General features: G+C 41.1%; 1 protein-coding gene and 1 long non-coding RNA gene across 2 annotated transcripts; both read right to left on the bottom strand.

Moving 5' to 3' along the window:
* Window positions 1-2,318: 2,318 nt before the first annotated feature.
* On the bottom strand, window positions 2,319-4,957 carry LOC145435915 (uncharacterized). The gene has a single exon (XM_080313178.1). The coding sequence runs from the start codon at window positions 4,794-4,796 to the stop codon at window positions 2,598-2,600; it is 2,199 nt and encodes a 732-aa protein (XP_080169304.1). The 5' UTR covers window positions 4,797-4,957; the 3' UTR covers window positions 2,319-2,597.
* Window positions 4,958-8,977: 4,020 nt separating this feature from the next.
* Window positions 8,978-13,674, bottom strand: LOC145435914 (uncharacterized). The gene is made up of 2 exons (XR_013914105.1): window positions 10,772-13,674; window positions 8,978-10,443 (listed from the first exon to the last, which is right to left on the bottom strand). It is a non-coding gene; the product is annotated as an uncharacterized LOC145435914 (long non-coding RNA).
* Window positions 13,675-15,548: the final 1,874 nt, after the last annotated feature.

Below are 15,548 nucleotides of genomic sequence, written 5' to 3'. Positions count from 1 at the left end.
TCTATATGGCTGAGCACTGCAAAATCGCCTTTGGAAAATATATTACCGAATAAATACGTGGATGAAAGTCGTAAACTTGGTACACTGTTACATGAAATCATCGAGAAGTAGCCTCATGACCGTTTTCGGTATGGTACACTGTCAAATTAATACGAACAGACCAACACCAAATTTTGCGTAAAATTTACTTAGGAATAGGCTGATCAAGCGATCAGCTGTTAGCCGCCATCGAAAATGAAACAGCTATCGCGCTAGACAAGGGTTGTAATTGTAAGTAAATGGCCTGAAGGCCACAATTTCACGGTGAAATTGACATTGGAGAATATAAAATAAAAGTAAATATTTGAATGCAAACCGAGGATGTTAGTAAACTGTTTCATGATATCATCATCTCATCACCTATCTCAGTATGGAACACAGTTAGCGTTAACACAGATACACCGGCTTTTGCGTAAAATCCGCAATGCGTTAGGTAGGCTAAGTGTCAGATCAGCGCACATCTCTACCATACTCGACCTTGATAACGAAATTGCTGCCCTAATCATTGAGTGCCAACCTTGAGACTTGGCACAGCGTTCGATACTAAAATCAAGACATACCATGCAAAAGCTCATGACGGATCTAGGTAAGGAGCATCGTTAAAATCAATGGAAACCAATACCGGCTTTGCGTAAAATATGTTTGCGATAAATGACGAGTCAGCTCTCACTCGACATAGGAAACGAAATTACCACTAACACAGTACAGTGACAAACTTGAAACTTGGTACAGCGTTCGATACTAACATTAAGACTTACCGTGCCAAATGTCATGACCGATCTCGGTATGGAACATCGTCAAAATCAATGGATACCAATACCGGCTTTTGAGTAAAATCTGTTGGCGATACATGACGTATCAGCACACACTCAACTTCGGAAACGGAATCACTACCCTAAACTTTAAGAAGAAACCCTGAAACTTGGGACAGTGTTAAATACCACCATCACGACATGACATACCAAGTTTCAAGAATTATCATGGTGTGAAACACCATCAAAATCGACCTATACCAGCAAAGGTCGACTAAACCCATATGACGGTAACCGAGTTCAGATATAGATACGATTGTTACATCACACCCTAAGGGTAACCAGGCTATGTTGCCCTGGTTGCTCGGTAATTTTATGAATAGGAGAGAGTAAATCACTGTTTCTTTATTGTGCGCGGCTTTGAGAGAATAGACAGTGAAAGCTTGTTACGAGCGCCACCGGGGCAAGCCCCGGCTATAGGCATTCACAAAGCGAAAACACGGAAGGGAATTCGATTTTCGCAGTGACTTCGCTATATATGGGCATTTACAAGCGAAAGGACAAGAAGAATACGATTTTCGCTGTGATTTCGGTATATGTAGATTGCTCTGCGTGTATAAATGGTAAAGAACTGTTATTGAACAGAATTTTAGGTGGGGCAATGCCCCAGTTGCCCTATAGGACTAGCCGCCACTGGATCCTGATAATACGTAGGGACCTGGGACATGTGCTCACTCACGATACCCAATGTACAATGTGATAGCCTTCGCAATACAAAATGCGATGTAATGAGCGGATGAGAGAATGTGGAAATGATCCATTACGGTATTTTAATCTAACATTCACCTCGGGATATAGTGCTTAATGTACACTGTACAGTGCTTGATATTGATCTTTCGGCTGTCGAATACAGCACATCATCTTGAATGGTCTTTGAAATGCCTTTGCTACCGTCGCGACGTCGAGATGTTGGCTCAAAATGCTTATCCGTCGAAGCCGAGTAATAATTAAATCCAAAAAGAGCCCCTATATTGAGCGAACTTTCCTTCTAATCGCAGCCACGAAGAGCAAATCATTAAATCCAATAATTCATTAGAATCAATTATCCACGACAGAACATGACGATTCTTATGTACAGGTTCATTGTACCGAAAGATGTGTTTCGGAAATTGCTATATTTCTACTTGTAATTGGGTAGCCTATATATTTGCGGCATTATATAATACTCCTACTTCTACATATGTCGCAACGCAGAGTACTTTGACCATCACTGCGGTTACGTGTGCGTTTATTCCTTCCGCGTACGATTGCATCAATAGGCAAGGATAATTTCTATCCGGATTAGGACCGAACCTAACCTCCAATTTTCATTCAAGTTTTCACAGGATATATATCAACAATACCTGAATAATAATTTAAAGAACTTGCTATTAATAATATTTATATATTTATATTTATAATATTAATTAATATTCGGAAGATTGTGTATAACCTAACAAGAAACGTCGACTGCGTAGAGACCTTACCAACCTTGAATCGTGATTTCATTCCACAAAACGCATGATATGACGATATAGAGTTCAGATACAGAGACCATTGTTATATATATATGGATATATCATAGGTATACGAGAAAAACGAAGGCAAATCAAGGGTAGCTCTATGTATAGGATTATCGAGGACATAGCGATTACACCAAACAAAGATAAATTTACTGCGACTATACACGAAGGGAAATACAGTCGGGCGCACACACTATCAGTATGTGTTATGGTATCTAGAAATGGACTGCTCTTTGCTCAGTTTTCACACGTTGTTGTCGATTCTACTTCCGTGCATGTTGAGATTTATCATGGTGGACGGCCCAGCAGTATCCGCAACGCGCGAATCTTTCACCGACGAGAATAGTTCGCCATTAGGCTCACCGATGTATATAGGTAGATAGACGCCGTCGCTTAAGCGAATGTACTTGCATTCTTTAATCGTGACAGCGTCCGGTACTTGCACATCCTCAATCCGGGAAGGTTCTATCCGGACGCCGTGTGATTGAAGCTTACCGAAAATCGGCTCTGCCGCCGTTCTTTTCGTCGCAGCAGCCGAACTCTCTCTTACAGCGTTTGAACATTTCTCCATCGGCTGAACAAAATCCCGGTAACTGTTGGTGGTTTGGGTCTTTTCAAGTTCAGTGAAATTGTGTGAATACGGCTCGTCGTTGAAGAATATCGAAATTTTGATTTCTCGATCGAAACATTGTAGGCCACTCACATAAAACCAATTATCAAATCCTGGTTTTACTTCCAAGTCCAAATCGGTTAAATTGTCTGAAATGTCATTAATCGATGCATCGTCGGAGTAAACCCGAAAATCGATGAATGGCGACCCGTCGAGAGACATGGATATGATTTTAACAGCTGTCTCGCTAACATTGGTGCCTTTCTGGACAACGGCAGTTTTTATATTTTCTTCAAGACTTTTGATGCTTTCGAGACTCAGTCCATTACGATTCGATTGCATGTTGAACTTCTCAGGAACGGTAAGATACTTTTTCTGAACACTGTATCTTAAACCATCATCATATTGAATAACAGCTTTGCCGCCACTTTCGTACCCGACTAATATTGACGGCGTAGTGAGAGCTCTGACAACAACACTCGGAAATGAGAAACCTCGCAAAACCGCCTTTACGTAGCTGGGTGGACCCACATCAAGAAATACAGAGGATCCAATTTTTATATTTTTCACCAGACTCTTGACTGTATTGTGATGATCTTTTTCATCCTCCGTTGCCTTTCGCAGTGAGGGTGCAAGAACACTTACTTGCTGATCGCAGTTGTACCTTATCATATAGTTGAAAGCATCGTCAACTAACCGCACCTCAGCAGTTATACGCAAATATTCGAGAAAGGAAGATGGTACTTTTGCTTTGCGCATGGCATCCCTGATATCTTCAATTAGCTTCACATTAACTATATCTCCTCTTTGTAACAGACGTTCATCAGAGTCATCGTCGCTCCCTGAAGTTCCAAGGGACACAAGAGATTTCGGATTCATAAACCAGACCCGACGATACTTATATTGGACCATACGGTCCCCGTTTTCAGTGACATGAATTACCGTCACTTGTTTCCCGGCACATTTCGTCATATTTGCTGACCAACCACCGTGTCCAGATTGATTCTGAAACAGCGTCCTGATATCCTCGATGACTTTGCATTTGTCGCCGATACTGAACCCTTCTATGTGATGTCTCTGGGGGGTAGAAAGAGGCGTTTCCTGGTCTTGACATTTTGCTAGTAAGGCGGAATTCACATCGTAGCTGACGCGCTCGTCGTACGTGACAACGATTGCAACTTTCGTAATCGCAATAATTCTCCCCCTTTGCATCATCAACTTTTCTGGTATTATGTCAAGGCCTTTTTGTAATATCATAAAGGCTCTATCAACTTTTTCCGACGCGATCATAACGTAATCGTTTACTTTCCAACGTGATACGAGTGCATTTTGCTTTTGCGCTTCCGACTCAGGAATTTTCTCCAACACCCCAGCATAAACTTCACTGACTATAAGCATGGCCGGGGTATATATTCTCACTCCATTTTCAAACGGACTCCAATGATTCGTTACGACCGAATCAAAAGAATGAATGGTGCATAAACGCGTGTTCCATCCCAAAGTTCTTAACTGTATACTTCTAAACTCAGGCATGGAATAACGAATTCTTACCCAATCACCGAGTTTGAAATCCCAGGAATCTTCCACGGGTATTTCAACTTTTACAGGTTCGTCAATGAGACTTATGCTTTCTGGTACTTGACTGACGGCGAATTTATCAGCTAATGAAAGTATCCGTGCTTTACATGTAGCGTGCAGTATTCCAACTGTATTGGCCATTTTTGCGACTTCGTCAGCTCCATTTTCTTGGTGTTTCCTGGCAGATTCTAGGTTTTGTTGTCTGTTGTTCATGACCAGTCCAGACAGCATTTTTGAATGTCCACCTTGTGTCATGACGGACTTCACGCAGAACTAAATATAATTTGTCAATGCCAAGCTACCCAAGCTATTCAACAAAATTGCTTAGAGTAAATGCCGATACGCGCGAAGGCTGTGCTATTTATGACGAGAACGCATCTTCTCAGTACTGCAGCGCGGCGGCCCCCTTGATGTGCAAATAGATAATTGCCGACCAGGCGGGCCATTACGACTGTCCGCTGGAATGCGGCCGTACGCAACACGCCGTGAATAACAAAAATGTTGATCACCCCTGCACTATGGATTATTAACCTACGTAGGTTAGTAGCCAAATAATGCAACTGAAATGCGGAACTATCGATTGCAGACCTATGGAGCTTAGGAAACTATAGCGGAACTAAGGCTGTCCAGTGCTCATAATACCACGTTCACCCTTCCATGAAGTACCTAATACTGGCGAATGAAGTAATGCGTCAGTGACAATATAATAGTTGTTATGCGTAGGCCTACCTCAAGCTTAGCATTCGTTTATGATCCTTTGTTCTGAGTAAAGTCCGTTATGAGACAGGGAGGGCTCCCAAAGCTGTTTTCTAGGATGGACTTAAAATGATTTAAAACAGATTCGTCAAGAACTAATAAAACTCACAAAAAACTAAAAAAAACTTCCCGGATGAATCTGATGAAGCCGTGAAAATGACTGCTACAATTGAATTACTGCACGCTGCATGTAAAATGCTGATACTTTCTTTAGCTGATAAGCTTGCCGTCAGTCAAATGCCAAACTGCATATCAGTGTTGGGATGACTCGAGTCATGACTTTTTCGTATGACTTGACTTGACTCGAGTCACTTCGCAAAAATGACTGGACTTGACTCGGCGCATCAGAAATGTGGATTGACTTGTGACTCGAAGCAAAATTTGCGAGTCAATTTCAAGTCATCAAGTAAACGGTGTCGATTAAATCTCTGTATCTTGTTTATGTTCGGATTACTGTATTCGCGATACGCCGATGTCACTTGTGAGTGCAACCAGTCATTCATTGATTGTACATTTCACTGACCCCCCCTTGTTACATAATAAATTGACCGAAAACGAAATGATGACAGCTTACGTTCATGTACTAGCAGTAGAATGATCTAATAACAACGTAGGGGAGATGTGGTACCGATGGATCAAAAATTGGAAAATGATCGCTGGCCCCAAAATGTTCAGCCGAAAACAGCAGATCTTTTGCTGGCTCAGCACTTTGATACAAGCTCTACCTATCGCGCACATAGACATGAATATCCGTCTGTTCGAAAAATATTTATGGACGTTTAAAATTTGTTGCTCGAACGTGTCATCGGTCCCCACCCGGTGGGTCCAATGGCACACGACCCGGGGACCTATGACACATATACCCTAAAAAACTCAGATGTGACAACTTTTCCTGCTCAGTATTATGATCTAAGCTACAGCAAGCCAAAGAAGAATTTTCGGTCGCAACCGTCAAAAAATAGATTAAGTATTAAATCAAATGTTGTCATAAAATCACGTTTCGATTTAGGCTCGGACTTATAAATTTGAGGATACATACATATTCCCCGAAAATCGACGGTGTGACTTCCATATACCTCGTTATAGCGATAAAACGAGAGAGATTTCAAATCAAAACATCTCATCTCAACTATAGCTAGCCACTAAGATTTTTTTAAGAAATCATGAATTACTTCGCACCATGTTAGTATAAATTATACAACAACAGCCAACTCAAATTTTAAAATAAATCATATCACACTTTAGACTGGACGTCATGTTTTCTGTTTCTGTATTAGTCAGTGAGAAGCCTGGCATTGCATGCTATTAACTAGTGCGCTGTACTCTGGTATGTAACTTATCACTGCAACTCTTCGTGAGTGTTCCAGATGCGCATTAGTAAGGTGTGATCTGTGTTTGTTTTTGACGAAGTTCATGTCCCAAAAGGCTGATTCAAAACGATAAGTTGAAGAAAACACGCTTGCAACCTTCATAGCTGTTGCGCATACACGAACTGTTCAGCATCCAGACATGACAGATTACAGAAAGTTAGAATCATGTGGTACTAAACAGTGTTGAGTGTAAGTGTAAGAGAAACAACCTTTGTTAAAAGATGCAATACGTAGGCCTAATGGGAATACAGATATTGAAAATCTGCTAGTATTTCACGGCTATTTGCTACCGAATAGTAATGTTGTTTACTACTTTGGAATTGTCCTTGACGTCGAGCTACCATAACTGAACCCCCGCCAATTCAAGAAGACCGTGGATGGCATTCTGTCATGTGGCCTGTATAGGCAGCGCGACGTACCTACGTCATCGTTATCTTGTGATTCTATCACATGTTGGTAATTTGAGGATATTTGATATCATCATTATAAGTGTTTACATGTATGCATTGTCATTTGTAAGAAGAATAGCTATAAAATCAATCAATCTATGTATTGTAAAGCTCACTGGTAATAGCAGGGCTTTGGAGCCGGAACCGGAGCAAGGAGCCGGAGCCCCGGAGTCCCAGAGCCGTGTAGTTTCAACGGATCCGGAGTTGGAGCCGGAGCTCGAAATAAAAATTCCAATGGATCCGGAGCTGGAGCCAGTTGTTTGAAAAGTAGCTCCAGCTCCGGTGTATTTCATAAGATGATATATGCTACTACTATTGGCCGAATATACAAAGTTTTACGCTAATTCATGAAAAAATTAAGAATTGTTGCGTCGCTGGTGCCACCTTTTTAACGAAGCAAGTTCAAATTGTTCGCACATAACGCGCTAAACCTAGGTATGCGAGATGTGCCGTGTATACTCCGTAATTACTGTATTACGGGACGTGGGTATTCGTTATACCCACAATTCCGTCATCAGCACAACACTAATGGTCAATTGTGCTGTTCGAAAAATAGTGATCACCACATGTATTTCACGAAATGGGACTGGGGCTTATGTGAGCAAGCAGGTTAACTACTGAGTAATTAGACGAAGCGACGCCAGAGGATAAATGTGGCCCTGCTGCATTGCACATGCCGATTTGGAGGCGCACACGCAGAGATACGCCGTCTACCCTCTGAATTAGTCGAGCAAATGCCTGTTCTTTGGTGATAGAGCTTTTTAATCGTACCGCGAAATTTACCAGCGTGTTATTGTGTAGGCCTATGCCTGCAAATTGGAATTCAATCCTGCGCATGATCGTTTAATGCTGTAAGGATCTGCGAATGTAAATAGAGAAACGCATCAACGCAATACAGCGAACGCCGTTATAGTCCTCGAACAATTTTCGCGATGCGAGCTTGTCAATTCGATGCCCGAACTCCATCGTGTTGGATATAAGAGTGGAACGAATGAGTGGGTGCGCGCTTAGTAGTAGGAGTAGGCCTGTAATAGACACCAATGAGTGAACGCCACGTGTCCAGCCACGCCCACATTCAAATTTGAATTTTCCCGTCATTTTTTCGAATTTCAATTTTTTTCTTAATTTTCGAAATTCTGCCCGTCATTTTATTCAAAAATCCCTACAGCTTTTTTTTTCGTGGGCAATTTTTCATTTTCGAAATTCTGTGCAGCATTTTAGTCAGAAATCTCTGCAGCACGTAAGCGTACCCTTTCCGAGAGTTGAACTGAGAAACTTGTTACTTAAAGAGCAGAAGTGTAACCACTACGCTACCGTGCCAGATCAAAACACCGGTCTGCATTCGAGTTTATAAAAAAAAGTAGTAGCATATCGGCTCATAAAGGCTCATCGTAAACAAACATTGAAACACATTTCTCCAGTTATTCTTTTATTATTGTGATATCGTGGCAATCATCAGTTATTACTTGGTATATCCACGTGATAATGTGTGCGATAAATGTTTCTCGTCGGCCTCAGAAAAGGATTCAGGTCCAATTTCAGGCATCAAGAAAACTGCAATCAAATTAGAGATGACCACCGAACGCTTCCGAGCCCGCGCTCTCAATTGTAAGGCGAGGCGACGAGTGTGCCATTAACAATATAGACGTACAACGAGGGATCAATTATTCAAATTTGAATATCCCCGTAAATAATTTTTTATTTTTTCAATTATATTTTTACCGCCATTTTATTATTTTCTAATTACCCTGACCGCCGTGTTACTAAGAAATCTTCGCAGCATGTAAACGCACCTCCTCCAAGATTCGAACCGAGGATCCTATGACTTGTAGAACAGAACTGTAAACATTACACTATCGCACCAGCTGAATATCCTGTCTGTATTGAAGATTTTCAAAGGTCTAATAAGGCACAAACAAACATTGGACGTACTTGGTATATACACGTGATAATGCGTGCGATAATGTTTCTTGTCGGCCTCAGAAAAAGATTCAGGTCCAATTTCCGGTCTCAAGAAAACTAGCATTAAATTGGAGGGGCTACCGTACGCTTCCGAGCCCCGCCCTCAATTGTAACGCGAGGCGGCGAGTGAAGACCTACCATTATCATTATATAGACGTACAACGAGATATCAATGATAAATGGCTCTGTAAATCATGAGCAATAATAAGAGACGAGTATGCCATTAATATTATAGACGTACAAACGAGCATATTCAACTAGCATTGATGCTATATTGATACAGTGCAGTATGTATAGCTGGATGCTAACCAATTCACATTTAACAATGCGACCCGCGCACAATTATGTAAACCGATTTTCGTTGAATATTGACGACACCAACAAATCGAATGAGCTCTTTTCCGTAGACATCTATCAGACAGCTGTCAGCCCAATGGGCAAGAACTTGAGATTCCGTGGGGTTAAATTCCAAATCAAATAAGATCAGAGTGTCTTTTCTCGCTTTCAGAATTTGGACTGATACGTCCGGCCAATGTCGCAACACTACTAAATGTGGCCTCACAAACCTGTATACACGTGCAGTTGTTATTTGTAGTGTCATCGTCGCCCGCCGATGCGATAAACTCCCAACAGCTGACACATGGGCTTCAATCTAATACCAGCATAACTTTTACAGGTCGAGAATAAGGGTAATTTAATTGCAACTAAAACGCCCGCAGCGACTATAATTCGAAGCTTGTTTTGGCCCGAGGGTCGGATGAAACATATGAATCCATTCGTGTGGCGTACTATAGCCAATTTAGGATGATAATAACTATATATTTAGAATAAATCAAGTATTGATTTCATGATAACGTACTCGCGTCATAAACATTTACTGAGTTTTATAAGCTGCTTATCCTCAATAACCAATTTGTGGAAATTAGTGAGGAAAGCGGATTGTGCAGATTCTTAGAACAGCGCGGGAATCTGGTTACAGATTTGCTTATGGTAGCTGCTGACAGCATCATAACCACGTGACCTTTAGTCACCCATCAGCTAATGTCTTACTATGTTACTATGTAAACATGCTCTCTGCACATTCTTTTGTGAAGACAAACGTAATTTACTGATGTCCTAAATATTTTATTTATTCGGTTACGTTATGTGGCAGCTCATATAATTTGAAATCAGCAACGACTTCATTACATTACGAGTCTTCCATTTTACGTTACTCCCTACGTCCAAACAGAAATACTGTTTGCTTGATTCGTTGCTGAAAGAAAGCGTTTATATTCAACTCGTCAGATTTTTAATTGCTTGGAGTCGTGACGGAAGTTATGAACGAGTTGTGCCTACAGTCCAGTGAATCTATACAGGCGCAATCTACTTAACACGCGGGGGAAGCGAGTGGCGCAGTTGGTTAAACACTGCAGTCACGACACCAATGGGAGCTGGTTCGAGTCTCGGCTCTGCCATGCTTCTATGTGTCGGAGGTTTATCTGGGCTCCTCATCGCCGATCCCGCTGTAAATACAGCGCCTTGAAAAGCCCAGGAGAAGAGAGAGCCGAACTCTGGAAAGATGGCAGCTAATGACCAAAAAAGACGAAGCAAGACCGCAAAAGACATTGTGTTAATGCAATTAATGTGCTGGGCGCAAATAACCATATGTGCGATAAGCGCCAATGTTGTGAGTAAAACAAACAAACAAAACAAACTTAACACGCGCATGGATCGCTTATTCCCAGTAAATCGCTGAAAGCAATAAACGCGCTGCAATTGTCAATCGAAAATCACATTCATGATACGAAATAAGTCATTGCCATTTTAAATTTATGAGATGTTTATGAACTACCTTTGAAATGCGTGGGCCCCGAAGTCAGGCTATTGCACCAGCAATAAAAAATAAAAAATAAAGTATTATAGCAAGTTTAATCAGGTCGATAAAATATTTATATTTTTTGAGTACATTTCATCACTATCTTCAAAATATATCTTGATGCTATCGTGAACCTCGAAAATGTTGTCCGCGTGCGATCTGCTAACCGTAGTTTGCTCATCCCTGGTTTCAAGCATACTCTTTCGAGTAAGTACTGTTGGTAGGCAAACCCGACCAGAATATACTTTGATAAAGGCAGGAGTAACTCCTTTCGTCACCTTTCGTCAGCAACTTTTTCAGTAACCAGTGACCAATCGCGACCTCTCGAAATAAATGAACAGCATGCAATATGAACACTTGAACAGGAATCGAAGCTACGATGTCCGATAATTCCTTTCAATTAAAGTATAAGTATAGCTATTTCCGACTAAGTAAAACGTTAATCGACATTGCGCTGTGGATACTGGTGAGTAACGATATTCGATTTCTTCCGATAATATCCAACATGCGGGCTCATGTCGAAGGCTAATTTTTAGAACTCTAATATCGCATAGCGGAACTTTGCAAAGTTTTCGATTTATTTGGCTATGTTTTCCTTGCGATAGCTATTCAGCATCACGAAAATTCATCGTGCAATTTAGAATAAACTGCTATCTTTCATCAAAGCCGTTGAAAAAGTACTTTCAAAATTTGGCTTACATGACATAGTAAATTTCTACTCAAGTACAAGAGGTAGCGATTTCAAGGTGAGTAGAAAATAAGTATTACGGGTCCAGTGTTGCCTAAAACCTGAAAAAGCAGTCTAAATACATAACCGCTTCTCACTGTCCTCATATAGATGAGAGCATAAATCCAGTCGGTAAAATCAACTCTCCGAAATACAGTCAAGCCGCTCTTAGGAAGAAAATCACAACACATTATCTGATACTTTCCGAATGGCGAGATCGAATATCCCTGAAAAATGAATAATAGTCATGATATCGAGCCGCACATAGCTATACATAAAGTTTGCTCTGACATTGGCCATAGTGATCACTTAGAATTGTATAGTCAAGAAGTAGAAATTTCTTCGATGCGCCTAGTGCACTAATTCGAGTGCTGAGATCTGACTCGACTATATTTGTTATAATGATTCTAGTCAAGTCGTAAAATTTAATGTTGCAGCACTGAAATTACGGTAATATAGTTATATGACCGACACGAAATTTGATTGCCATTTCCCTGGAATAGTAATCAATCCGAAACATTATCATCAATAGAGTAGGTCGAAGAAATATACAAATATCATTAATGGGGCATGTATTATAAAACTGGCAATATTGTATTAGCGGTAGCCCGCAATTAGTTTCGAATTCGTAATTTCTACCGCATCGGCAGTTTTTTCATAAAAAATAAATGAGCAAATACTTGGATACTAATTTCAAAGTGGCATAAATCTCTGAATGAATTACCATTGAATAGTAATCGATCCAAAACATTATCATGCAAGGTCTGAGAAACATCCAAATATCAATAATGTGGTATGTATTGTGAAACTGGCTATGATTTCTTTGTGGTGACCAGCGAATATGTTCTAATTAACACTTTCAACCCCATCATCAGTCTCCCATGAAAATAAATGAGCAAATCCTTGTATCCTAATTTTCAACGCAGCTTAGATCTCTGAATGAGTAACGGAAAATAACGGCTCGGTATAATAATTTTTTATCAGCAGCCGTTGGTTTTAATGCTTCGATGTAGGAATTGTCATGTTTGTCATGTTTTGCGTACAAACTTTCAAATCTTTGTCCGGTGCATACGTAAATAGGCCTGCCGCTCGCCAATCAGCAACGGTCTACCCGCGTTTACCTAAGCATATAAAACACCAATACATAGTACATACGTTACTATTCGAAACTAGGTAGAGTGGTGATTATTATCCTGCTGCGAGGTAGTGGCGTCTGCAGTGTATTGAAAACCTGACATAATGCATAGCAAGTGTTCTTAAAATCACAGTACTACATGAACATCGAATATATCTATTTACTTAGTACGTGTGGATAATTCGTTACGCAATGAAGAACCAAGCTAATACTTGTGACGCAAAAAAAGCATTTGAAAATCCGACATTCCTGCTATCCAAAACCTGTTTTAAATCGCACTCTTCATTGTTCACGAATGTTCAGTTTATGTCATGGGCATTGCACAAATGAAAAGTAATCGTTCTTTCACAAATAAATCGATTAGATATGTGAAGTAGTCGATTACGATTACGATTAGCCTACTTCGGATTTTTTTCGAATGTAATCGATTGCGATTACGATTACTTGGAAATGCTGTAATCGTCGTAATCGATTACGATTACTAATCACGATTACCCGATGTCTGGTGCTCATCACATAAACAATCTTTAGTTGTCTATTATCAGTGGAACTCGAGATATGGACTGCATTACTGAACACAGTGAGCAGTTGCTTGTATTGCAAAGCCGACAGATGTGGAAAGACAAGTCCAAAAAGGCTATTCTTTGTCTCAACTCGGGCGTATGTGCACTGTGCAGTCGATGGAGCATAGTCTTTGGGATCTTTGCGAGCAAGCTGCAACAGCTATTTTGCCATTTCCAACCATATATCTGTGTGAATTTGGCTTTTCAACTCAGACGATGATCAAAAGAATTATCGCAATGGACTTCAACCGTAAGATGACATCAGATGTAAGCCTTGACAACCATAATTCCGGAATTCGATAAGCTGGGCAAGCAAGTTCAAGACAGACAGGGCTCTCAGTGAGTGTGTGTTGAGTGAAAAACAGTGCTTGCTTTTTTCGTTGGTACAGTATTAAACTCTCTTGAATAGAAATCAAAAAACCTATTTTCGTTAACAATGGCTTGAGTCCCCGGATATATAGGCGAGCATGAGAAGAGTCCGTGGGTCAAAAAGGTTGAGAACCACTGTGCTAGAGAGTGACATTGAGAGGGTTTTGGTCGTGATAAATGATCGAGCGAGATAGTGTAATGGTTATGCGTCCGGCTTCTCGAGCGGCAGGTCGTGGGTTCGATCCCCAGCCGGGTCATACCAAAGACTCGAAAAATTGCCTTGTCCAGATAAACGTGCTGCCGTCTTTCGAGCCGCAGGCCGTGGTTTTAATCGATCACGCCAACTCTCCTTGACAATATCGAGAGAAGAACCGTTTCGGAGTTGAACCAAGCACCCTGTCGTGCTACGGCTTGCTCATTCTCCAATGCCCACTGCCCACTGCCACCATTCGCAGGCTACTCTGGCAACTACGAATACAATGAGTGTCGCAAGAAAACACCTTACAGCAGCTATAGGCTACCGGCCATCCGCAAATCCGGACCTTCGTCAGCCCCCCCCAAAAAAACGTTGGTCTTGGCCACCACAGGGCGAAATGGCAAACTTCCGGGGGCTTCGCCCCCTGACCCCACAGTTGGGTGGATGTTTTCACATGTACTTGCGAGCATATTCATTCCACTCAGTGTAAGCAGACAGTTGATGTAGCTTAATCGCGCCAATAGCGAAAATTTTCGATCATATGACTGAATCGGTTTTCTCGCCACCGAATTTATGGCACACCTTTCGGAGTCCAATCTTAGCCTAATCTTCATTGTGTGTCGGTACTTCGTGGTGCGGTAATAGCTGACGCCAAAAAGTGTATTCCTAGAAATCATCCGTATTTCTCGGAGAAGGGCACCTAATAAGCAAGACATTTAGTGACATTCGCAAAATAATTTTGGGCTTTTTTCAAGCTCGGCCCGCTCCAATTGGGCGGTTCGATGTGCCCCATTTACGGTCCGGCACAAAATGAATTAATCGAAAACGAATGATCACGCAAACTGCGCTGTTTAGCGATGAGGCAGCTCTTATCTGATCTGTACTTGTCGCTCGCATGTCGTCAAATGACACGTCATGAACTTGAAGTCAAATCGAACATGTTTCCAACCCTAATGTTACCTCGCGAGGTTCTGAATCAGTTTAAAATTTGATGTTTTATTTATTTTATCAATGGACAAGCCTTCGGCATTGCATCTGGGAATTAAAGTATAGAATTGTATCATACCTGACGGACCGGCAGCAATGTCGTCGCGGACCGGTGGTTGAGAACCACTGTTTTAGACTATTGCTACATTGATATTGATCAGAGTGAAATACCGGTTTCTATACTTGCTAGAGATTATTACCTCAAAGTGATAGGTTTCTAGCCAACACACCCCAATCGGGCGGATTTGGTTTTTGTGAAACAAAACACATACAAAATCAAGATAATAGATCCTACGCCAGCTATATTTTTTTTTACATTAGACAACGATGCATTCTATATATTCCTCGTCCCCCGTGTTGTTGTTCTTACGGCGACAAAGATAGAGATAGAAAAAGAGAGAGATAGAGATAGATAGATAGAGAATCCGTATTCGTTCCCATTGCATATCTACAAGTGGAAGGGCTATATAAAGAGTTGTAGACCATTGAAATAGTACAGGAATCAAGATCGGCAGATATAGCCTAGTCCTGGGGCAAAAAAGTCGAGTAGCTAAGCCCTATTATACCCCCTGGTACCTATACCTACCAACAACATCACACAACAAAAATGTAACACAGGGAAATGCGACATGCAA

The sequence above is a fragment of the Botryllus schlosseri genome, chromosome 3 (genome assembly GCF_051294905.1).
Source record: "Botryllus schlosseri isolate E-star chromosome 3, Bs_hap1, whole genome shotgun sequence".
Classification (NCBI taxonomy): domain Eukaryota; kingdom Metazoa; phylum Chordata; class Ascidiacea; order Stolidobranchia; family Styelidae; genus Botryllus; species Botryllus schlosseri.
Note: the sequence above shows the minus strand (reverse complement) of the source record. Positions and strands in the feature narration are given on the sequence as shown.